General features: G+C 45.0%; 1 protein-coding gene across 7 annotated transcripts in view; it reads left to right on the forward strand.

Moving 5' to 3' along the window:
* roq (RING finger and CCCH-type zinc finger domain-containing protein roquin) overlaps nt 1-26,404 on the forward strand; it is a 99,793-nt gene that overhangs the window by 44,121 nt on the left and 29,268 nt on the right. For 5 of the 7 annotated variants that reach the window (XM_089584854.1, XM_089584853.1, XM_089584852.1 and 2 more), the window contains 4 exons: nt 7,543-7,575; nt 13,258-13,338; nt 16,995-17,202; nt 24,432-24,505. In XM_089584854.1, the coding sequence (XP_089440980.1) occupies nt 7,543-7,575; nt 13,258-13,338; nt 16,995-17,202; nt 24,432-24,505 (396 nt within the window). The remainder of the gene's footprint in view (nt 1-7,542; nt 7,576-13,257; nt 13,339-16,994; nt 17,203-24,431; nt 24,506-26,404) is intronic. The other 2 variants (XM_089584855.1, XM_089584858.1) reach the window with 1 other exon arrangement.

Genomic DNA, 26,404 nt, shown 5'->3' on the forward strand with positions numbered 1-26,404 from the left:
TTTCAGGCTCTTCATACACCCTCAGTCAAGATTGGCATGCTTGAAGGGGAATTAAAACAAACTAGGCAGAACTGGTGACCATTGTTTAGTGTTCCAGTGGTGGCAAAAGAAAACAAATTGCGAAGCTCAGTTGGACTGGAGTAGCCATGAAGAGAGAAGTGAGCCTTAGTACGCCATGGGCAGTGTAGCTCAAAGCCAGCAAAATAAGGGGAGATGACTTGCGCGTTTGCTGCAGTGGTGGTCTGCCCAAACAGGACTGCTGCCCAGATGAGAGTTATGAAATTTAACGCCTCACTATTTTTGTTTGTAACAACCAGTCATTTGACATCAGTGGGCTTGATTATAGCTCAGCAAAAGTGTAAGGCACGAGGTGTACTTTGTTGTACTTTCTAGTCTAAATAGGGAATTTAGTAATTTAGCAAGCATAGTCATCGAGTTAGTTGTATAATTAGGCACTCCGTCTATTCAAGCGTTAGAATAAGGTTTAAAAATAACCAATATAGTATTTAGTGTCTAAGCCAAAGTGTGAGGCATCATAAGCGTGACGTATGAGATGTTGACATTTTATATCACCTTCTGTCGCCTTGCAGAAGGTCACCTCCTCGACAAGGGGGTAGATTTGTTATGTAAGTCATGTAATTAAGTGCCCAAGGTTCATCTGTACAGAGAAGTGTAGGGTAAGAAATACAGCGTATTGCTACATTCTCTTTCTGTAAACAGGAAGTCAGCTTCTCACCAAGAAGGCAGAGCCATAGAGTAAGTCATAAGCGTGACGTATGAGATGCTGACATTTTATATCACCTTCTATCGCCTTGCAGAAGGTCACCTCCTCGACAAGGGGGTAGATTCGTTATGTAAGTCATGTAATTAAGTGCCCAAGGCTCATCTGTACAGAGAAGTGTAGGGTAGGAAATACAGCGTATTGCTACATTCTCTTTCTGTAAACAGGAAGGCAGCTTCTCACCAAGAAGGCAGAGCCATAGAGTAAGTCATAAGCGTGACGTATGAGATGCTGACATTTTATATCACCTTCTATCGCCTTGCAGAAGGTCACCTCCTCGACAAGGGGGTAGATTCGTTATGTAAGTCATGTAATTAAGTGCCCAAGGCTCATCTGTACAGAGAAGTGTAAGGTAGGAAATACAGCGTATTGCCACATTCTCTTTCTGTAAACAGGAAGTCAGCTTCTCACCAAGAAGGCAGAGCCATAGAGTAAGTCATAAGCGTGACGTATGAGATGCTGACATTTTATATCACCTTCTCTCGCCTTGCAGAAGGTCACCTCCTCGACAAGGGGGTAGATTCGTTATGTAAGTCATGTAATTAAGTGCCCAAGGTTCATCTGTACAGAGAAGTGTAGGGTAGGAAATACAGCGTATTGCTACTTTCTCTTTCTGTGAACAGGAAGTCAGCTTCTCACCAAGAAGGCAGAGCCATAGAGTAAGTCATAAGCGTGACGTATGAGATGCTGACATTTTATATCACTTTCCGTCGCCTTGCAGAAGGTCACCTCCTCGACACGGGGGTAGATTCGTTATGTAAGTCATGTAATTAAGTGCCCAAGGTTCATCTGTGCAGAGAAGTGTAGGGTAGGAAATACAGCGTATTGCTACATTCTCTTTCTGTGAACAGGAAGTCAGCTCCTCACCAAGAAGGCAGAGCCATAGAGTAAGTCATAAGTGTGACGTATGAGATGCTGACATTTTATATCACCTTCTATCGCCTTGCAGAAGGTCACCTCCTCGACAAGGGGGTAGATTCATTATGTAAGTCATGTAATTAAGTGCCCAAGGTTCATCTGTACAGAGAAGTGTAGGGTAGGAAATACAGCGTATTGCTACATTCTCTTTCTGTGAACAGGAAGTCAGCTCCTCACCGAGAAGGCAGAGCCATAGAGTAAGTCATAAGTGTGACGTATGAGATGCTGACATTTTATATCACCTTCTATCGCCTTGCAGAAGGTCACCTCCTCGACAAGGGGGTAGATTCGTTATGTAAGTCATGTAATTAAGTGCCCAAGATTCATCTGTACAGAGAAGTGTAGGGTAGGAAATACAGCGTATTGCTACATTCTCTTTCTGTGAACAGGAAGTCAGCTCCTCACCAAGAAGGCAGAGCCATAGAGTAAGTCATAAGTGTGACGTATGAGAGGCTGACATTTTATATCACCTTCTATCGCCTTGCAGAAGGTCACCTCCTCGACAAGGGGGTAGATTCGTTATGTAAGTCATGTAATTAAGTGCCCAAGGTTCATCTGTACAGAGAAGTGTAGGGTAGGAAATACAGCGTATTGCTACATTCTCTTTCTGTAAACAGGAAGTCAGCTTCTCACCAAGAAGGCAGAGCCATAGAGTAAGTCATATAGTGAGATGCCCGAGGGTCAGCCGAACAGAAGCGTGACATATGAGATGTTGACATTTTATATCATCTTCTGTCACCCGCAGAAGGTCACCTTCTCGACAAGGGGGTAAATTCATTATGTAAGTTGTAATTAAGTGCTAAAAATTAATCTGTACAAAAGTGTGAAGTGGGAGATGGTAGCATTTCTTGCATTCTCTTTCTACCAACAGGAAGCCTCCTCTCCACCAAGGAAGTGAAGTCGTAGTGTAAGTTGTGTAACTAAGCGCTTAATGGGAGGCATGGGTCTTGAAATCATAAAAAAAAAATGCGAAAATTTTGATTCATCAAAAATGGCACTTTTGGATTCAGTAAACTGTAGGGTTCCGACCTGCAAAGTTTCGGAGTCTCATTCAATGATGGCTGCCATCTTGGTCTTTTTCGAAAGCAGGATCCCTTCCCTACTTACTGGTATTACTAGCTCTTGTGAAATCCTGTTGTAACATCCACATTTCACCATTTTCTACGCCTCTACAATGACCTCCGAATGGCTGGCACGCGCATTTCAAATGGGTCCTTCCATGCCAAACAAACCAGAGTTTGCGCTCGACCCTCTTCGACCTTTTTCGATAAAATTTGTGGCTCAGGTAAACTACTTACCCTTAAAAACTTTGGGCAATAAAAAAAATTTCCTTGTCACGTGACAGCCCTTCGAATTTCTCAGAGGAGTGCGAAGGTTGGCCTGACTAAAAAATTTACGAAAAATCAAATATTTATTGTTGCGCCTGAAAATTTTTTAGTGATAATGAATATGCATTGTTGGTTTTAATCGCACAGCCAAAAAATTTGTAGTGCAAATTTTGTGTTGCTTTATTTCATTATTTTTTCCCAAAATAATTTTAAACTCTTTCGCGACATTGACGAGCAACATCACTTGTTTTACCGCTTCTGTATAACATGTACTACCTCATTAAAGGGTTGTGAAGTATGGTACGACACAGTATATTAAAAAAAATTGTCGAACTTAAAAAAAGTGTGCTGTGCAGAGCGTTCGGGCATAAATTTCGTACAGAGGTGTTCCTAGTAAAAATATAAATTGTAGCTCAATTGATGGCTAGTTTCATTTCAATTTTGCTCAGCGTTATTTATCGAAGCCTTTTTTTGTTTTAAGCCAGAAAAAAATGTTTGCAGTTCAGTGCTGCACCTCAAGCCGTGGTTGCCCCGTACTGCCACTGCACTGCTCGGCATGCTTTTGCCGGTTCCCAAAAGTCATATGCTGCCCGGGAAGTGCGCTGCAGCAAACATTAGAGAGACAAGAGTGCTCGAGGGGGCTCAGTGTCGTCAAAGAAGCCTGTGTGTTGGCCGACTGGAAAATCAAAATTGGTGCACGCCACCATGACTGCTGTCGCGGGGGCTTAATCGCAGTGGCTGAATACGCATGACATAAGGAAACAAAATTTTGTCGTCACCACTGCTACGTGGGCTGATCGCTAGGTAGCATAAAAGCGGTGTTGTGCTAGGGGCTGAGAGGTGGATTTAGTAGGCTGCGTACTTTACGTAAGGCATCAGCTACTTCATGACTTTGGCAGTGGTTGATACAATACAAGAACTTATGCATGATTTTGTTCACAGCGCAACAAGAACGGGAAAGACGAGAGAGTGACACAGCGCTTGTGTCACTCTTTCGTCTTTCCCGTTCTTGTTGCGCTGTGAACAAAACCATGAATACTTACCAACTCGCCCAAATTTCCGCCTTGCTGAAAGAACTTATGCGAGCAAGTCAATCTGCGGTCATTGAAAATCGTCATGGAGGTGAGCCACCATATTTTAGTTATCCTCCAGCTATAAGTGTAATTTAGACCATACATTAAACGGGAATTGCATGAGGCTATGCTTCTCGCTATGCTTCTCGTTGTAGCATCTGTTGCTACCACTTCAACATTCAGTCACCTCATGTTATCAAGAATGTATGACCCTAGGTGCACTGACATCACACAGTACACTAGCCTCTAAAATTTCGCCTCCATCGAAATTCGACGGCCGTAGCCGGGATCGAACCCGCGTCTTTCCGGTCAGGAGCCGAGCGCCATAACCACTGAGCTACCGTGGCGATGTAACTGAAATATATTTGGTAATTAGGGAGATTTGACGTAATGAAACATTTTTATACGATGATATATCTCAATAAGAATATAAATAACATAGCTGTGCATAGCAGATCTTTGGGTGCAGCTGCATTTCAATTGGAACCGAAAAAGATTGTTGGAAAGGGTCTTAAAGACCTGTAAGAAATTAGCTAATTAGTCTTCAGTTATTTTCCCATAATATGAGAACTAATTGAGATATACCAAAACCAGTTTTATTTTTTGAAAACAGGAGGAAAGAATACATACACACTCCTAATATCATTACAACATGTCTAATAAAAAAAAATTTTCATCTCAAGACCCCTGTCTCTCCTTAAAGGAAAATTCGGGGCAAAAAATGAGGTTTTGATAAAAAAAAAAACATCTCTTTTTGATTATACAAGGCTCACAAACTAATAAACAACCAATAATCCAATTTTGGCCATGATCTGCACTGTATAGATGTCTTTTTTTTTTTGTGATGGTGATAGGTATCGCTGGCAGTGAACAAAAACATCATTTTCAGCGCATAGTGCAGTGGAAAAAGCCAAAGTGCTGCTTGTTTTTGCCCTTTCTGGCTTATTCAGGCCTTCTGTCAAGGCTGCAGAAGAAGTGCATAAAGCAAAACGACATGATCTTATACCCCTGTCACATGGCCAGTTTCAATGGCCATCGAGTCGAGGGCCTTCGAGATTTTCGATCGCCATCGAACTCGAGGGAGTTGCGGTGCTGCTACACGGCAAATCTCAATGGCCATTGAAATCGTTCTCGCGTCTTACGCCAAGCTCGTGTGGCGCCACAATCGCTACGTTCGGTTTCGCGCAAATAACAAAAATATATTGACGAAACTTAACTAAATGTTGAAATCATAAGGCGCGTTCACACTTGTTAAAAAATCCGGCAAGCGAAGCGGATTCGCTCGCCGCAAAAACTAGGACCTGTTCTGATCTGTTGACGCCCGGGCGAGTTGGAACGGCCGCGCCGCTGCTGCTTCTCGCTGTGCCCACCACGTCGCCGCTCGCGGCGTACACAGATACAGTGAGTAATGAGCATAAATTTATGCTGTCTACGTGCCACGAGCGTATGCCCGCTTACGTACGCTAAACGCAGGCGCATTCCCACATTAGTTCGGCGTATGCTTGCAGAGACGCAAAAATAAACTCAGCCTCTAGTGGCGCCATCTGGTTGTCAAAACGGGAACTATTACTGTCAACAAACCGACTCTCTTAGGCCTAGCAGCGGCAGAATCGTCACTCTAAATAAAAAATAAGCAAATTTATCACTTATACGTTTTCTTGTAGGCAAGATGAGACGAAGTGAAAGACCGGTGCCCCATTTTTGACCAGTGAACGGACAGAAAAAGGCAGCAACAACGAGAATTCAGTCCGAAGCGAGGGGTCCGGCTTTGAAGGGCGCCGCCATGTTTGTTGTCGTTCGAAGCAATGCTAGCAACCTTGGGCAACGCTCGAAGGCCCTCGAAATCTCGATAGAGTTCCGGGCTGCTCCGTCGACTCGATAGACTATTGAGTCGATGGCCATTGAAACTGGCCGTGTAGCAGCGCTCGATCGCCTTCGAGTCGATAGACTATCGGTTCGAGGGCCTTCGAAATGCCCGTGTGACAGGGGTATTAGTCTTGAGAGTTGTGATTGCCAGGCAAAATGAAATTATGATTAGTGGTAATGCATCTGTGGCCTTCGAAGACTGAATTCTGGCCGTTATTCTTTACGACGTTCATTTTACAGCTGTCTGAGCTGCTTATCGCTGCTTTTCAGCTTCTTTTGCATGGTTGTCCGAGCATGTATAGTATGTTCCACTGTTAAAGGGAACATGCGATCGCGTGGCCTTCGGGCTTCACGAAGCCCTGCTGCCTAGATGTGGCAGAATGGGAGGCATCAGGTGCATGCGCGGAAAGACCAGCCGCCATGCTTACTGTGCGTGCCTGTTGTGTCGACAGTTCCCACAAGTTGCCGGCGGCAGTGCTCCACGAAGCGCAGACACACGCAACTACATGTTCCCTTTAACAGCGGACCGTACTGTACAAAGTCGCTCTGCAATTCAAAAGCAGAAAAATAAAGAAAAATCTACAAGCGTTCACCACTGAACAGTGTCTCAGAAGGTCCTACCTATGCTGCAAGTGCTTTTAGTTGAGAAAAAAAGCCAATGAATTAAAATTACGTCTGCTCAAATCTTTAAACTCTGCTTTCTCGGTTTGCATTTTGTGCCAAATCGCATAGTCAGGAAGGCTATCGTTTTCATGCTATGCGGGAAAAATTTACTTTGAAGGTACCATCTGGATCAAAGTTTTGTGAGAAACAGAAGTATGCACTTATGTGCAATTGTCAAGTTTTTATGACAAAAAAAAAAGGGCAAATTTTAAATTAGCAGCGATAAGAAAACTAAGGTTGCTATCCTGTACAAGGGGCTGTCATGGGGTCACGTGCTTAAAGAGCGAATGAAAAACCAGTATTTTTTTTTTAAGTGATAGTTTTTATAAACTGACATAGCCATTAGCTCACTGTTATGCACTCAACTTTTTTGGCACTCAAGGTACAGTACTACAATTTCAGCTGTTTTGTACAGGTAATAGGATACATCATTCCTGAATATTATATCAAAATTGATGTTTTGGTTCACCTGCATCCCCGCTTAAGGTTCATCTCAACAAAATTGTAAGCCATGAGTTGGTAGCATTTTATTGTCTTTCCGTAAATAGAAGGTTGCCTCCCCTCAGAAGGATAAAATTGGTACGTAAATTATGTAATTAGACACCTTTGGTTTTGTTTAAAGGAAAGAGTTAGGTATACAGGATAAATGTAGTTCCTGTGTTTTCTTTCTGTAACAGAAAACACCATGAAGAGGGTAGAATGAGAATGTAAGTCATATCAGGTGTCTTTTGAGCAAAAGAAAAGGGTGTGACGGTAGTGCTTGATCTTATATATTTTTTCTTAAACAGTTACTCGCTTCTGCATCAAGGAGGTGGAATTATAATGTAGGTTGTGCAATTAGAGACCTTAAATCACCTGAGCATAAGATGGTGTGAGATGATGGCATTTTATCATATTTTCTTTCTGTAAACAGAAAACCTCCTGATCGGGAAGGCTGCGTCAGAACGTAAGTTTTGTGGCTTGAGGTGTCAAGTTTATCTGAGCGAGAGAGGTGCAGGGTTGTAGAATAAATAAAAAAAAACTTGCTGTGAACAGGAAATTGCTTCCCCATCAAGGGAGCCAATGTAGCAAGTAAGTTGTGCAGTTGAGTGCTGCAGTTATGTCTGGGGTAGAGAGTAGGGCACAAATGATAGCATTTTGCGATGTTTTTTTCTTGCTATTAGCAAAAGAACACATTCCCGTCAGGAAGGCAGGTACAGAGAATAAATGGTGTTACGGGGTGCCGTGAATGTATGTGAGCCATTTCTGTGCGAAGCCTTGACTACCACAAAAAGGCATTTTAGCAAGTTAGGTACCTGGAACAAAAATTTGCAGTTTCGGTTTGTTCGATTGTACATCGTTCACTGCATCACTGCTTTTGATTCCTCAGTTTAAAGTGCACCTTGTTTCTGTATGCTGGAAATTTTTTGTAAAGAAAACGTTTTGTGCCCTAAGCTAAAACTTAAACATTCGCATTGTACACTCATAACCGTCTTGTGTGTTTTTTTAATCTCGCATAAAAAACGCACACCTGACGTTCAGGGCTGGTGCTCAGCATGTTTGCTTAATCTTGCCGCAATTGGCCGGTGCCGCCGGTTATCACAAAATTGTCTGATCGCATCAAAGTGCACGATGCTAAACACCAGCGACACGAACGTGCCTGACCACATGCATTTGTTGATGACGGAAGGACGGACGGATTTATATGAGTTTCGACCCTCCCCCCAAACTGATGCCAACTTTTCTGGAAAAAAATAGGGATCATTACATGAGTATATACAGTACTATTCCAACAGCCAAGAGTTGCGGCCAGTGCAAAGAGGCTGAGGCTACTGCCTAATGTGCATAGCTGCTGCTACCTAATGTGCAGAGGCATGACTTTGGTTCCTTCTTCCGACGAGAAAGATGACCGATGGAATCCAGCCTCGTCTCCTTTTGCAGCAAATGCACGTGCTGAGAAATTGGCTTTTAAAAGGCTCCAGTGACGCTAAATTGTAGGGCTTATGCGCAGCGCTGTTACGTGTCTGGTAAGGTCAGTGTAAGATGACGAATGAGGTTTTGGACACGCCCTAGCTGAGGTAGCTCGATTCTGTGGACCTTGTTTGGGCTTGCTAGCTGTAATGACGCTGTCAGCTGCTGAGCTTCCGATTTATTCGCACAATAGACCATGTTAATTTGAAACTTCAGTGTAGAGAGTTGGTTTGTGTAAATAAGAGTTGTAACTAAATTGAGCCACTGCCAATGATGAGGTGGCATACTCTGTGGGTTGGCATTTGGTAACCACATTGTGCACACTTGATATTGAGCCTTTGTCATTGCTGGACGTTTTCTGTCAGAGAAAGCTTCAGTTATATGTTACGGTGCGAGGGATTCTGAACCAAGTCTCTTTGTGGCAAACACTTAAGAGGAAGCAGTGGAATGTATGGAAAGCACACAGCAGCATTGAGTCCATCAGTAGTGGAAGACAGTAGTGCTCGTTGATACTAGGACAGCGCATGCACGATAAAACGCTCGATAAAGAGGCACCCATGCTGGACTGCAAGAGACCTGTCATAGCCTTCTATGAATCTGTGCAATGCCTAGGGACTGACCTGTGCTATGCTGTGAAAGGGCGGTGGTGTGGCCGTGTTCATGCTGCGGCGTCATAAGTTCAATGAAGCAAAGTGGCTGCGCTCATTTCTGAACGATCACTGTGACTGCGATGGCCTCTTTATTCATTCGGGCGAGTTCATTTAGTTGAAGTATAATTTGGAGCGCTAACCTCATGACTTAGGAGCACAGCCATGTGGCGATTTTTAAATCTGGCGGGCTTTTTTTTTTTTAAGTTAAAAAAGAAACCGTGCTAACGTGACATTACAGAAACAGCTGAAATGGGCATTTCTCAATGTTCTCTGCAATGTTTGCACAGAAAAATTTACTTTTGATAGTTGTACAAAAGTTTGCTCGTGTTAATTTACTACAGAACAAGTGAATATGGGCACATTTCAATAAATACACAGAGCTGGCCAAGACTGCTGCCTACACCCCGCACCACAGAAATCTTTGTGCTGTGCGTTGCTATTTTTTAAACCGTGGCATTCTCGCTATAGAGCTCTAGCTGCAAAACGCAAGGAAGCTGCTCGAAATTGAATTTTCACCTTCTACAAAGCCTGCTTTAAATTGCTCTTGGCCATTCCCACCACTTGTAGTGCTTGTGTTCGATGTTGTGTTGTTTTTCTCTTTGTTGTACTTTTGTTCAATGTCCGAGCTAAAGAAAAAGTGGAAGGACTGGCTGTTGGCTGGTGGATTAATTTCGTTGGAATATAACAGAATGGGGCACGCGAGACAGCAAGACAACCTCCAACGCAGGGAGGTTGGGCGGCAGCCGGGCAGGTCGGCTGTGTATGTATAGCCGATGGCGGTCCTGGGGCTGTAGAGTTTGGACGGAGAGGCTTTGGTAGCAGCTGGACAGGCTGGCCTTGTGTGTGTGCTCAGCGGTGGTCTCTACTCAATTTTTGAGAGAGATAAGTTCTCGACGTGACAGTTAAGACAGGAAGTTTTAAGTCGGTTCCTGGAAATGTCAATCTAAACCTGTTTCTATACTCGGTATCCCAGCGAAATATAACCGAACACATAACAAACAGTGTCCTGGCTCAGTGAAACCAACTGAGAGCTGTTGAGAGTCGCCTGGCCTAGTCTGCAGCACTTTTTCGTTCGCCATTGTTAAGTAATTAGTAAAGGTTCCTTAGCTAACTTTTTAATTATTGGCTTGGGCAACAAAGTGCCAATTGAAAAGTTGCAGATCGTCTTGCAAAGCAGCTAGTAGTGATGTTTGCATCAAGGTATAATTTACATAATTTTATATACTGGCCTTCAAAGAGAGCTATCACGTGACCAGCTGCTGTCTCATATCATATCTCTCGCATAGTGCACACAGGAAGCGTCATCGGGGTGAGTGCTACAGAGAAAAGTGGATTTTGTTTTCTGAGATGCATCTTGGCATGCTGAAATGGCACTGCTGTCAGGTGGAAGCTTTTTTTGTTGTGCGAGTTATCATTTAGGGTTGGTAAAAAGTATTTTATGTAAACGGCAGCTTGGTGCAGACATAGCAGTCAGATGTTTTTCAAGACAATCTACAACTTCTGTATTGAGGCTTTCTTCCTGAAGCCAATAGTTAAAAAGTTAACTAATTTGTCTTTACTATTAATAAAGTTTGGAGAATGAAAAGATAGTGGAGACGAGGCCACGTGACTCTCAACAATCCTCAGTTGGTTTCACAGGGCTGGGACACACCGTCGTTTTTCAAACTTCGGTTACGGTTAGCTGGGACACCGGGTGTATGTAATAAACAACCTTTCTGTGAAAAGTCTTGGGGTATGCCATCTGCAGAAGGTGTGCGGGCTGTTTCCGAAGCCATCCATTGCAACAGAGTATGTTTTCAGGGTTCATCACGAGACCTGCCCTCTGCCCTTTTACCTCAATATCTAGTGACATTGTCGAGGTGCAGAAAGTACCATCATTCACATCAGAGGCAAAAATCGTGACTAGCTGAATGCAGGGAAAGAGCAACGGTGCTCACCACGCTAATGTAAATGTTATCTTCATGGCCAAATTTTGCCACATGAATTATATTTCCTCACCGAATCCACTCTTTTAAATTGTTGCTCTGGGTTATTTGCACTGCCTACCAGGGCAAATCTTGGCACGTCTTGCGAGATATTTCTGCTTTATTTTTTTTTCTAGGGGTGTGCGATTGTTCGAAATTTCGAATGTGAATCAAATATGTTTGATCTTTGGTTTATATTCGTATTCGGTAATGATATTCGAAAATTCCTGAATATTCGGCGGGGATTGTATACTGCGCCGACTCTCATAGATTTGACCGTGACAAAGCCACAATATCTGGGCAAATTATTCGACGATTGAGTCCTGTTCGCTTTCTTCTTAGCCATGTATCACGTGGACCAATCACATTTGGACACTGCTAGGAGGCTTGACTTTGTGCGAAATTCCACAAGTGGGCTTTGCCATATAAGACAAGTAATAAGAATAAGATGGCCGACCGCTCGCTTTGAACAGTTGCAACGAGAAAACGCACTGTTTTTTTTCTATTATCCCTTCATAGTGTATTGCATACTTAATGCCTATATAAGTCATTTGTCCTGTCATAACTCTCCTAGCGTGAGCTCCGCCATCTCATTTTGGCCAACTATGATGTGTGGGAAAGCCCACTCACAAATTTTTGCATTTGGCTCCCAAAAGGACGAGTTGAGGTGTCACAGCAGGACAAGCATCGTGTAAAAATCTCTTATTCCATGGCGCATGGTAACCCACGCACCTCTTAAGTGGGGTGTAAAAGCAGGCGTGACAACCATCGGAGGGTGCTTGTCGCTGGGCCAAACATAGTGCTTGGCCACATAGTTTCGGTTTCTGAGCTTCACCTTTCACCCGCAGTGACGGCATATGTCGCCCTGCTCATTTGTCAGCCATTCGAACCCAGCTCCATGCAGCTTTCAGACCCCAAATGGTGCATTTCTGGTCATTTCTGGCCATTTTTTCCAGTCCCTTGAGCTCCGAATTAATGAGGTTTTACTAGCCATTATGTTATTTTAGTTGCCAGTCATGCCATTTTATGGATTTCATTTTGCATGACCACATTACAGGTTGGATATTGTTATGCTGCCTAATCAAGTAATATACATTTCTATGCACAACATGTTTTTTATATGGTGCTGAGTAAGTCTAGTTTTGTTTATTTCAGTTGCAAAGACCATACGCTGTTTCGACAAAAATGAGGGCAGCAGCATATGTCTGTTCATCGTTTTCTGAAAATTTTTTTTTGTACCGAGCAGGTATTTGATATTCGATTTGATATTCGAAGCCATCTTTTCTTCATATTCATATTTAGTATGTATTAGAAAATTTCAATATTCGCACACCTCTATTTTTTTCATGTACAAAGCATTTTCTAGTCCTTTGTGCAGTTGTACAGTCAGGGACAGAAGCTTGTGGGATGCGGCTCTATGTAAAAAGTTTTATTTCTGCTTTGCCTCACTACTCAGTCAGCTGATATTTTTACTGTAAATGGAGCGCGCGTGTCCCCTTGTGATTGCATACTTTTTATTGGCCTGTTTTGTCCAACTGCATAGAAATAAACTTTTTTTTCCACAAACCTGCATCCTGAAAACTTTTGTTTATGACTGTGCGTGACACGCTGTGAGAAAGAATGCATCCAACTAAAGTTTTTGTCACTAGCCTCCATTGCTCTGTTTGTGATGCTGATCAGTGTCGTCCAGTATGGTGACCTTACACTGATCAGCACCACCTTTGTTTTTGCTGTCACCTTCATTGCATTTTGTGTTTGCGTAGGAAAGGTGCTGGGTCATGAGAAAGCAGTGAAGTCCTTCCCTTGTCGCTACAACGTGCATTGGTGTTTGGTGCCACTATCCCGCTGGCGAGTGTGCTTTCGCGTATGCTTCCGTGTTGCAGGCCAAGCTTCTTCCTCGCATCCTCTGCCTGCTGCAGTGATAGCTTAGCAGAATGCCAAGGAACAAAGCAGGAATGGCAGTTTTTGGTAGTGGCCTGTGCTCATTGTCGAGTGGTTGCTCTTTTCTAACCAGCTGAATAGTTGTTTTTGCATTAATGGTACCCCTGAAATGAAATTGTGCAGGTACCGTGCGAGGCGGCCACCAAGGACATCTACAGACCCCAAGCCTGTTGTCAGTAGCGATGCCAGGACATCTGCTAACAGGTCAGTGCCATCTGCAGACTCATCGGCTTGTCAGGGTGGGTCTTTTATTCATTGATTAGAATATCCTGCAAGGGCTGGACTGTGGGGGCAGTGCATTTTAAAATAGTGACGGGAATGTAATATCTGTCATGAACAGTTTGGTACCCTCATTGACAGATAGTTTTCTTTCGAAATGCAACTTTTTGCTTTTATTGCGAAAGCACTCATGCTCGCCAACGCCAATCAAGAATCTTGTTGCCATACGTACATACATTCTTTTGATCTTGTGCCGTTGCCTAGCAACCAGAGTTACTACCTCAGCTTACACGAGTTACTCTGATAAGCTCGGGCAAGTTCGGAGGAGTGTTGCTCCATCTGTGCGAGGGTTTGTTCGGGAAAAGCAACATGGGTCACACAATCCCTACTGGTGGCTGTGATAGACCTGCCAGTGCAGTGGTGCATCGCTTCTGCGGTGCCACTGCATTGGTGCCACTGCATGAGGACTCGCTGCCATCTATGAATGTTAAATGGAGAATGACCTATTCTGCATACATGGGCATTAATTCACTAAAGATATTGCGTCATACCCTTAAGGCCGAGCTTAAGTGTCCCCTCCAATTGAACAATACCTGCTTTTACATGTCTACTCAGTTTAACTACGTTAACCGCTACCATTTTTTTTTTAATGAGAGAGCATTGAAAGCGTAGCAACATTAGTTCGTCATAAAAATCACTAATTGGTTGAGTTGGTGTGACATCAAAGGAATAGAAAAAACTCAAAACCTTACAGCCACGAGCGGGATTAAAACTTGTGGCGGCGCAAACAGATCAGTTTCTTTGGCCACTGCATTACACCACTACGCTGTTGTTGCATCCTTACATCCCGCTCGTTAACTGCCAGCCTCTTGCGCTGTGCTTTGGTTGTCTTTGTCTTCATCAACTTCCATCTGTGCGTAAGTCAGTCCAAAAGCAAGAGAATGCGGCCACTTCGAGTCCCAAGTTCATACGCGTGGCTGGTTTAGTGGCAAAAAAAAATGGCGCATGGAATCTCCATCTGACGAATCTGCATCATTTCAAATCACGTGGACAGAGGGAGAGTTGAACTAAGAACTCAGTTATCATTGGTGTGAATAAACGAAGTGTAAAAAAAAATTAATGCTATCTGATTGTCAACAGATAATGGTAATTAACCCCTTCAGGGGGATGCGTCCACATATAACCTGAGTGTGCTGAAATTTTCGTTTAGAAGGCGAATTTCCACCTTCGATTACCGCGTTGTTAACATTTGGACCCTTCTTGTCAAGTTTGTGGCGCCATCTCTTGTGAAATCTCTTGTGGCGCCATCTACAGTGAAATGCTTATGTAAAAAATTAGGAAAGATGGGGATCACGGCGTTTTTTTGGTGGGACGAGTAAATAGCTTTTATTTTTGCATCCTGTCTTCTCAAATGGTCGTGAATGGTGCAGTTTACCGTTCAGAATAGTCAGTAGGTTAATGTGGAAGCAGCACACGAATTTTCCTTGTCATAGACGAAGAAAAAGTGCTGCGGTGGACGTTCAGTGTTCCGCGTTCACAAACATGGACATGGTGTCCTAATGCCGAAATTATCAAAGTGGCGTTTTTCGCCCAGTGTGTGCAGTTTTTTTTCGGCACGTGTGGTCCGAAATGGGTCGTTTGCTTACAGGTGTTGATAACTCTGCTTTTACAAGGTGAACATTGGACAACTCCAGCGCTAAAGCGTTGTTCATGCAAATAGTCGATAGAGAAGCACCTCCAAAGAGTGGCTGACCAACCAATCAAGGCCTGTAGATGGTCGCAAAGAACTGCCACTACGCTTAGCCACTGCCGACAAGGCGCGTTATGATCAGTGCTTATGGGGGTCTCGGAGGGTCTCAGATTCCCGCCCAGTATTGAAAAGGTATCGAGACCCCACATGCTAGAATGTGGGCTGCATGAGTCCAAATCAAGAAACCATTTTTACACTTCTTTTCAGTCATGGCCTGAACATTTTTTCTCTTATCGTTTTGAAACTTTTGCTGCGGATTTTAGCAAGAATTGTTAACATTTTGTATAAAACTGGAGATGGAGAAAAATGCAAAGTGGCAGCACTACACAAGGGGAGTTGAAAAAGGGTCACCCGAGCCCTCACACCACGAGTCAGTTCATAGCTGGTCGCTCAGCTCCAAGGTTACTGAACAACAATCAGCACACTGGTAGAGCGTGATGGTAGTTTGTTTCAGGTCTCTGACTTGAATTGAGCAAACAACGACCTTTAAAAGTGATTTCTCCTCTTTGTGAACACCATGCATAAAACAGGCGGCTAGCTGCTTTCTCTCCCTCCCTCTCCACCTGTGCTCAGATCACTGAGACCCTGCCTAGCATAGGATGGAAGCGGCCATTGGACCCAACTTCTGAACTCGTTAATTGCACAATGGTGCCGATGTGAAGGGTGCACATCTAAAAGCCGCGTTCGGCGCTGGAAACGTCAAATTTTCCTCTGCCTGCCATCATAGAACGATTGTTTTTGTCTGTTTCGTAAGTCAGGAACTAAAGAATAATTCTCTGAAGTTATATTCTCACAGCTAAACATTTATTCATGTCTAATAATCATTCAGAAAAGGCAAGCAAATGTCGCAGTGTTTACGTTCATGTGGCAGCTTTGAGGCAGCATGTCCACATATGTGGACGCGAATAAAATATGATCAAATAGGAATATTTTTGGACACTTTTCTGCACATCGTTTCTGCCTAGTCCGCTGATTGTGAATTATGAAAAAAAAAAAATTTCCTTTCAGCAGATTTAATAGGGGATATTCAAAATTCCGCAAGTGCGCCTTTCCGCATAACAATGTTGTCCCAAACAAGATGGCTGACCATGCGTTTCCAGCTGAAAAAAAGCAAGAAAGACTGGTTTTTGTTTGATTCTTCCAAAATACTTTTCTTACATTCTATCTATCCACACCTTTAGCGCCTGTCCTGCAGCCCACGTAGTTCCTTTATAGCGAAGTCGGCCATCTTGTTTGGGGCAACATAGTTATGTGGGAAAGCGCACTTGCGGAATTTTGAATATCCCCCAAACTTTTTGTTTACTCAGGTCTGTCTGTTCTGAGAGTTTTCAGTCATTGGCATTTGATTGAACATTCAGCTTCTTTTGTTTTGATACAGCTTTAATTTAGTTGTAATTAAGTTGGAGATGAAGTTTGACTGCACACGTGTACTGGATTTTACATCTAACTGGGAATGACTGTGGTTGATTCAGGTGTGCATGCGTCAGGAACATAACTGCATGTAGGTGGAATCGTCAACACTTGGTTGCCTTGCCAGCTGATTGCTTTTGCAGAACCAGAAGTGTTCCACTTTTCCTGGTGAATTCAGTTTGCATGCAGCATGCTTACTCGCGTGAGAGTTGTGCTGTAGAAGCGTCCAGCCCAAGGCAGCCCTGTGCTCTGACAGCATATTTGCCTAACATGTCCCTTCCTCCTATACCGTATAAATTTGTGTAAGCATCGCATTTTTTTTAAAATTCGGGTGCAAATTTTGAGGGTGCGGCGCATACACGAGTTAAAAAAAAATGTATAACCGTATCTCTTTTTTCTCAGTTATCTAGTCCAAAACAGGGGGTGCAGCCCTTACGTGAGATTATGCGGTACATCTCAGCCCACTGCTCTGCCGCTGCAGGTCCCGTGAAGCAGGCAGCAGCCCCGAGCACCAGTGTGGCCCCCCAGTGGTGGTGGTGAGCAGGCGGAACTCGCCACCACCTGCCCTGGCACCGCCCACCCTCCACCTGGGGGCAGGGCCCCTGCCCCCAGTTGGCCTCAACCCTGAGAGCCCTGCCTTCCAGCCAGAGGAGCCCTGGCGCAACCCATCACCACCCTGCACTTGCCGGGTGATTTGCCATTCTTCGTCCTAGCCTTGCCCACTGTCATGCTGGGCTCTCTCTCATTGCTGATCACATTAGGCCCTGCCACCTCAGAACTCACTGTACCCTACAGTGCATTACTGAACCTCATTTGCTTGTTTTTTTTTTGTTGTACCGTATTTACTCGCATAATGATCGCACTCGCGTAATGATCGCAGCCCCGAATTTCGTTGGCAAAATTCATTTTTTTTTATTCCCCGCATAATGATCGCACCCCAAACTTGCGGCGGCAATTCAATGATGTCAAGTCTAGTCGACGATGATCGTACTTGCTTATCTGTCTGACAGATAGCACGTACAGATTACCATCTTGCTCTGTCAGCATTGCAGCGGCAGCCACCTGTTGGTTGACCTGCGGTCACACGGGCAGTCTAAATGCGGTTATGCTTAACCGAGGATACCAAACTTAACTGCGGTTATCTTTAATCACGGTTCGCCGTTGTCGCAAGTCTCACCACCGTTCTGGGTTGTGGTGCAATGAAAGAAGCGACGCGATGATCCGGCTAAACTTTATTGTTCTCGTAAATAATAAGCCCTGGGATACGGGAACGTCAAAAATGAATCCTCCTTGGGGATCGCGGGCCTGTACCGAGTTGCTGGTAGGAGTAATAACTGCGGTATAAGCTAGTTTTACGTTCGCAGCCGCGTAGCAGCTGCCGCCGTTGCAGCACGAGTGACCCGATCTGCTTGGCCAGCTCCGCTGCGAAGGCGTCGCTGAAATCGATCGTGTATATTTATTTTAATATGAAACAATGAGGTTGTGAGTAAGGCAGTGCCATAAGTAGAACATTCATTATAGCGTTGGTCAATTCAAAACCGCCGTCCACTGTGGCTTCGATACGAAACAAGTTAGGCCTAGTGACGGCTAGGGAGTACAGAGCGCCGTCGTCCGCCGCGCTCGTGGGCGGCACCATTGCGGTAAGCGCGCGAAATCCAGTGCTCCGAGCGTCGCGAACGTGTCACCTAAGTACATCAACGATGCGACAGGGACCGTACATTTTTCGGCGTAACGGCAGTAAAATGTGTAGCTTGAGCGCCATGGGACGTTGCTGTTGTAGTACGCTGTTGCCGCGCTATCGGACGAGATCGAAGGCCGCATAAAAGTGCCGTCGCGCAGCGCTATACACACTGCCTATTTTGATGCGTTGCTGTTAGAACGTGATTTAGTGCGAAGAAAGTACTTCTTGAAGTGGGCCAGCTCTTGCGCTTTGCCGAGATCGCCGAGCTCGGTTCGCGATAACCGCGTTTAGCAGCATAACCACGGGTAGCGCGCCCGTGTGATAAGGGTTGTCTGCCTGTGACTTGTTTGCGTTTTCGGTGCTCAAAAAGCTTTTTGTAAAAAATTTACTCCGTGTAATGATCGCACCCCTAAATTTGCGTCAATATTTTAAAAAAAATAGTGCGATCATTATGCGAGTAAATACGGTACTTGGTCGCACTAGCACAGCAAATATTGCCTTGATGCGTTCTGTGTGCGCTTATCTGTATGCCGTGTCATGGAAATTTTTTAACAGGCACAGAATATTCATTAGTTATGTGCTTTACCTATTTTTCAGGTATTTTGCATATTTCCTTGAAATCTAAGGAAGTCGTACCAGGATGTTCAGTGGGTTTTCTTTAGGTGCCAGAAAATTACTCCCATGCATGTCCATGGTATGTCCAAATATCATTCCATCCGATGTTCAGGCATAGTGAAGCACCAAAATACACTGCCATATGTCCTCCTGGTGCTTCTGGCACAGTAGCATAGTCATTTGTACGCATTACTCTCAGCTTTAAGGAATAAGGGCTTATTTTTGTTTAGCTACGAATTTAGGGACACCGATATCAGCTGCTGGCTGAGAGTTTGTGATTGAAGTTTTAGCCAATTCTCACGCATGCCATGAACTGTATTGCAACAGGAGAATCTATTTGTAGCTCTGTAGTGCAGAATGTAATTGTGACATCTGTTCCTACAGGTATAGAAGACAGGTAAAAGGAGGGGCGCGATATACAAACTTCGCGCTATACGCAAAGATTTGGCCAGGCAAAGATCATACAGAGTGCCTGGCCTGTGAAGAGAAATCTACCCTCCTTCACATGGTCTCAAACTGTCGAGCACAGCTCGAACCCTGACAACTCGGAAATTAGCTACAAGCACTGGGAGATAAAGTTGGCCCACTCAGAGCTGCCATTACAGCGCCAACTCATTCACCAAGCCTGGCAAGCGGCAGATGGCATCCCGGACCTGGGAAGATTGGCCGAGTAACATCAGAAGATCACTATAGTCTACTACTACTACTACTACTAGATGGCCATCAGCACACTGATTTTATCCAAGGCCTTGCATTACTGCTCACGGGCATCTGCCACGTGCTGGCAGTCTATTCCATGAGGAAAGAGCAAGGTAATTTGTGTGACTGTGTACAAAGGCAGGCGGGTCTTGCATGGACTCGGAAGTGCTGCATAGGAAATGGCAATGCATACAATGAAATACAGTCAAGCCCACTTATAACAATATTCAAGCGCCATGGGAATACCGTATTTACTCGCGTAATAGGCGCACTCGCATAATAGGCGCACCCCTAGTTAGGACGCGAAAAATCAGATTTTTTTTATTTTCGCGCATAATAGGCGCACCCCGAACTTGGCACTGTGATCAATACTGTATTTACACGATTGCAAGCCGACGCCTCGCCACCCCCCGCTTCCCAATCTTTATTTTAACAAAGTTTTTGATGAACTGACTACTAGTCCCTACTAGTGCTGCTGCCGTCGCAGCTGCTGCGGACCCACAGCACGTACAACGACATCGCGTAGAACAGCCGCACACAGTTAACGTCTGTTTGGAAGGCTTCATCTCCAGCCGGAAACGTTCCCGACTTAGGCCCGCGAAAACCTCGGCGCTTGGAGTCGCGTACGAAAATTTAGGGACGCCGCAGTCGCAACTGCCGCACTTCTCGGCCACGTCGTATTTTCCGACCTGCCGCACGCTTGCCGCGTTCGAGAGCAAACTCCCAGCCGTGTAGCTGTTAAGGTGCTTGCCCGCGGCAAAGCCTCATCAGCGCTCCGCGGCAAAGCCATAAACCACGATAACTATCACGGTACCGCAAATCTCGGCACTTGACAGCAACAACAACAACAAAAAAAAAACGAGCTGGAGATGCTGATGGCGATATAGATAGCGAAAGCTCGCGGCGGAGGAAAACGATGATGATGATGATGAGCTTGGCCTTGGGCGGCGTCTGGAAGCTCCTGTGCGCGTGTGTGGCCTCCGCGATCAAGCGCCCGTTGTGCGCAGCCGGAGCCGATCGCGGAGGCCTCGGCGCGTGCATTCCGAAAGTTTCGGTGCAGCCCTTACACGGACCTTTTTTTTTTTAACATTTTCTTCGCGAAAACGGGGTGCGGCCCGTACAAGAGTGCGTTTACGCGGTGTGTTCAATTTTGCGAGTCGAAAAATTTCCGGAAATTTTACCCCGCGTAATAGGCGCACCCCGAACTTTGAGCCGGATTTTCTGGAAAAAAAGTGCGCCTATTATGCGAGTAAATACGGTATCATTGTTATAACCAATAATTGTTATAACAGGGTTGTGCCGAAAAAAAAGAAAGGATGACAAACTTCAGAGCATTTATTGACAGTAAATACCCAGAGTGGTTTGATTGTTCTAATGCCTGTAAAAGCTCGTTAAATCGAACTTCAGGGAACCGGAACAATGTTCACCGTTCACCGATGACCAAAGCACCGCCATCACTGCGCCACCGGGAGCTTTGTGCACCTCCACGTCACAGGAATCAAGCCGGCTTTTTGGAAGCTATTCTTATGGGAAATTCAAGAAGCATGCAGAACTAAGGGTGCGGTGACAGCTGACAAGAGAAAAACCGCGATGGCTGCATGCACGCGCGCTGCACCGACTGATTGGGGATACGCATGGCGTGCGTAGCCAATGCAGCAGCTCTCCTGACGCGATGACGCCTGCCTCTTTTGCTTTTGTGGCGTTGCTGCGCCAGCTTAGTCCATTGGTCGGCCCCACACATGCACGCTTTTGTGTTGTAAGCATGGTTTTGCTGGTGTGGTTGTAGCATTTCTTTTCTTTTTCTGTAATGGTTGACACTCAATTACCAGATTTAATTGTTATAACCAATAATGTGCCTTGACAGCATTGCTATACGCAGTTTATTTTACCATAGAACACATGGCAAAGCTGATGGTGCCATGACCGACCATTGTTATATCCGATATATTGTTATAACCAGTATTGTTATAAGTGGACTTGACTGTAATTGCAAAAAAAAAAAAAGAGAAGAAAGGTATGGGGTTTTAGGAAGTCTTTTGTGCAGCCTGCCTTTTTCATATTGCATTTATAAAATGATACCAGCATTTTATGTTTTGCATAAAAATGAGCTCTCATAATCAATTGTCTTTCAAGAAGTCTGCGAATTGCAGAACTTCTTTTTAAATAACCCACTTTGTTACCTAATAAGAAGTAAATGAATGCCACCGTATTTTCATCCCCCCAAATTTGAAAAAATGAAACCCAAAAATGATGGGGCTTAATGGTGCTCTTCAGAGATGCATCTAAAAAGTGGCATATAAAGCTGCTTACCATAGAAGCCCAAGCATTGTTGTACTCTCTGGTTGCTCATTGTGTTCTCAGTGGGGGGAACGTTGCGCCAGTTGTTGCACTAAACATATCGCAACTCACCAGAGGTTGAGAAGGTGATAAATCGAGCGCCATGGGTGTGGGCATGTTCTCGTGGACACTTCTTGACAAAGTGATGGAACTTAACAGCTTGTCCTTTTATTCAGCTGGTAGCCTCTGGCACAGTGTCGTTCTACGGTGTATGTTAGTGCCAGTTCGTGAATTGATGAACCCATCCATGGTTTACCCTGAAGTATGCTGGCACGATGTCCATGTGGTGGGCAATAGCCAGAGCTTTCATGCGTACCATCTCAGTTGACACCACGTAGCCGTTACTGGTGCCACGAATGTATTTCACGAGCTCGCCTTCAAGTTTCAGAACCTTGCATGGTTTGTTGCGGAGAACCTTTCGGGTTTTGCTGGTCACAGTGAGTTCATCTGTCTGGAGACACCAGGAGTGCACGCACTTCGCGTCGATATTGTGCTTGCGTCCAGCCACCCGATTGCACTGTCACTCGATGTAGCCGACCATTTCAAGTTTGAAGGCTTCAGTACGTGAACGACACCATTGCCTTCGATGGTTTACGCCCGACAGCACACAGTCTGCACACTGTACGCTATGTGTTCCTACAACCAAAAGAAATATGGAACCTCCAAGAGTAGAGCCACATGATTGGGTGGCCGAGCAGCAGCGATGGTGATGATGCGCGGTAGAAAAGGAGGTAGCATGATTCAGTAGTGCATTGAGGGTATCGGTCGTGACAGTTTCGTCCTTTTTTTCCCTCCGATTTGTGCGTCCTAAAAATGGAAGTGTGGGCCTTACACAAGGATGGGTCTTGCACAGGTAAATGCAGTATGCTGCTAAATATGACTAGTTCATGCAATAGAAAATGGAGAAGAAGGTGAAGAGGATGCTTTTATGCTGTTTTCCTGACACTTCACCAAACTCGCTCTTTGGAAATGAGCCAGGCATTATGGTTTTGCCACGGTAGGATTTATAATTAGTTGGCAGTATTTGATCGCTGCTGATTTTCAGAAGTTTTTGAATATCCACTTCCTGAATTGATTATTAAGCCAATAGCAAACATTTGATTTGCATTTAAAATTTGGAATGTTTGCACACCACTGCTTGACTGCACTGTTTGCGCTTTGTCCACTGTGCAGTTGTTGCCAACTTCATCAGTAGGTGGCACCACATGCCCTTCTGCTGCAGGGGCTGTGTTTGCAGCTGTGAGATTTACCTGTGTCAGATCTTCATGACTGATGCCGAGGCATGTCAAGAGCTTCATTTTATTTGTTTCCTGCTTGCTTCAAGTCGCGTGGGGATAATTCATACTACAGCACAAGGTAGCCATGGTTTGCGGTCATTGTGAAGGTTTGTCTTAACTAAAAATCATGAGAAGCAGCTCGTTTGTGTCACGTGGATGTTCACTTTTGAGTCTGGAAAACAAGCCAAGTGCTCTTGCAATGCTCATTATGTCTAGGAACTTGTTTTAGTGGGAGTCTATTGTAAGAAACTTTCTTTGTGATTGGTTGTCTGACTATAGTTGAGCTCCTAAAATGACACTTCTGAATGGATTGGAAGCTTGGTTACTTGGTCTGTGACTGAGAGAAGGCTGCGAAAGGGACGAAATGCATGAGCAGTGGCAAACGGTGCTTGTTTGTCACTGCTTGCCTGTTTCACCCCGTTTTGCACTGCTCCGTTTCTAAGCTCAGGTTAAGATTATGCCTTTGATTCTCTTCTTTCTCCTTTAAAAGGCTGCTCATTGTTGAACTCATCGCCTTTAGGAGACTGTATTGGTTTAAAGGTGCACTGAAGAGGAATCTAAATTCGTCTTTTTGCCGCGGGAACTCAATCTGCTCATTCCCACCATTCTTAGAAAATTAAATTTATTGCCCTGTGCGGCCAATTTTTCTAATTCAATTGGATTAACGTCCGGCTCCCGCCTTTTTCTTTCGAATTCCCCGCATACAGTGGGAGAAGTCGACCAACGCATGGAGTGCCTTTCAGGCAGTCGCGTGGCGACTTTGCTTTCGCTTTTATTTTGTTTCTTTTATGTTTTTGTGAATAAATAGGTCTAGTCAAAGACTACGTAGCTGCAAATTAGGCCCACGGAAATAAAAATATGCGTGGACTCTTTGCTTTTGCTGATCACTACGTATCACTCCACCGATGGCAGAGCGGCAAGCCGCCACGGTCTGGGTGAAAGGTTGGTCAACTCCTCCCACCGTTTGTGGGGAATTAAAAAAAAAAAAGGCGGGAGCCCGACATTAATCCAATTTAAATTATGGAAATCGGCCGCACAAGACAATATTTCGAAGTTTCCAAGAACGCTCGGAACGTGTAGATCGAGTTTCAGCAGTAAAAATACGAGTTCAGATTCCTCTTCAGTGCACCTCTAAGTTTGGTCGTAAAGGGAATGCGGTCTCTTAATTCATGCGCGTACAAAATGAGACAGCGCAGGATTCATTGCTGCTGGATTGTGTCCAGGCTGTGTTGTGCAGAGTGGCACCATTTCAGAGCAGGCTCAGTGTAGCTTGAATTAATTGCTGTTTGATTTTTGTGACCTTCTTCAGGAGGATGATGACGACTGGGGCTCCAGCCATGGATCGTGCGACAGCTCAACGTCCAGTCACCACCCAACTCGACCGTGAGTACTTTCAGCTGAAATGAGAGGGTCAGCGATTCATCAATTCACGAAGAATTGTTTTTCCTGCCTCTGAATCGCTGCGCCAGGGAGTTCATTGTTGATGGCCAAAAATGTCCTCACAAAGCTGTGCAATGAAAGCTGTTCAGTTAGCTTTTGTTTTTAACCAAAACAAATGTTCAGTTGTTATACTATGTGTTTCATCTTCACTACTAAATGCTTCTGGTATTGCTCTTTTTTAACTGTCTGAAATAACAGGATCAGATGAACAGGCTCATTTAAAGAAAAATAAACGGTACCAAATTGACTCATTTTTGGTGACGTGAAATGGTACTGCCATGTATGTTTTAAAAGGAGGAGGAGGAGAAAACATTTATTATAGCACTGTACTGATCTGGGAAAGGGAGGTGGGGATGGTCATTGCGCTGGGTGGCAGTCCCTATTCCTTGATGCTGTTGGCCGCTGCCGCTGCCCGTGCTCTGTGGACCAGGGCCCGCTGGGCCTCCAGGTCCGAGCTGGACAGGGCCGCCTCCCAGATCTCCCTGGTTGGCTGACTTATGGCGGCTCTGTGTGTATTGTACTGGCAGGCCCACACCATGTGGTCTAGGTCAGCATACTGCCCACAGAATTTGCACCTGCCCGTGAATGTTGGGTCCACTTGTTTAAGTATGAAGGATTTAAGAAAGACCAGGTTTGGAGCCGTCTAAGGTGGCACTGTTCGGTTCTGTCGAGACCCTTGGCGGGTCCCGGGAGTACCACTCGGAGGAAGGAACGCTCGGGCAGCCACGTGAGCGGCCTCGTTTCCCTCAACCCCCTGGTGACCGGGCACCCATACTGTCTGTTTTTTACTCATAGCCGAATCCGAATTGGTCTCAAATGCCAATAGTATTCTGCAGGCGAGTGGCGTTATCCTACCCCGCACGTAATTTCAGCAGGCCTGCTGCGAGTCGTCGGAGTGGGTGGCGGCCAGTGCAATCGCCACTTCCTCTAACATTAGCGTGTCGCTACTTTTTACCGAGAGCAGGTTCACCTGCTTTCCCTCGTGCACCACTGCAGTGGTGCAGATACCCTCCTCGGTTGTACGCACTGCACCCACGTAGTATATGCCTGTCTTATTCCCGTAGTAATTTCGGATAAATTTTGCCCTGGCTTCATGCCTCCCCTGATTATACTCCCAATTCATATTTTTGGGGAGCAGCTTAACAGACAAAGTGCTTTTCCATGCCTCTGGGACGTCGACTCTGCATTCGGTGGTGGGGAGCAGTGTTAGTTTAAGGTCCTGAAGGACTTATCTGCCGGCGCTGGTCACTGACAGCCTGGCAGGGTGGCTTGTTCTATGGGCCTCAGTCAGCTCCTCCGAGTTGTGGACACCAAATTGTATCTGGCAGGGAGTCCTAGCGCCTTTTCAACCTTCACCCGAATCATCGCCTCAAGGTTCCCGCGGTCCCTCTTGCTCAGATCGAGGTAGGGCGCCTTGTACACTGCATGACTGACGGATGAACGCTTGAAGCAGGCTAACGGCTTCTTTTTCGAGAAGTCCACCGTGCTTGCCAGATATCCTGCCATTCATCTAATTTGTTCGCAGGTGGACTTTACTTTTTGCAAAGCCGTGGCATTGTTACCCTGGTTATTCTCTCTATGGATGTTTTTACTATAGATGTTTTCCAGTCATTCGGTAACACCCCCAAGTCCCCAGCATTCGTTGATGTGGTGCGTAAAATCTTGTAGAGCTGGAACGTTGAGGTTGGCCAGAAGACCGACTGTTATCTTGTCGTCTCCAAGTGCTGTCCTTCGCCTCATGTTCATCAGTGCGGCTATGATCTCCTCGACGGTAAATTTTGTGTCCAACTTTTAATTTTCCTCCCCGGTGTATGTCCTGATTTCCTCATCATCGTCACAAGT

This window comes from Amblyomma mixtum, chromosome 3 (assembly GCF_055824585.1).
Source record: "Amblyomma mixtum isolate Tamu chromosome 3, ASM5582458v1, whole genome shotgun sequence".
Taxonomy (NCBI): Eukaryota; Metazoa; Arthropoda; class Arachnida; order Ixodida; family Ixodidae; genus Amblyomma; species Amblyomma mixtum.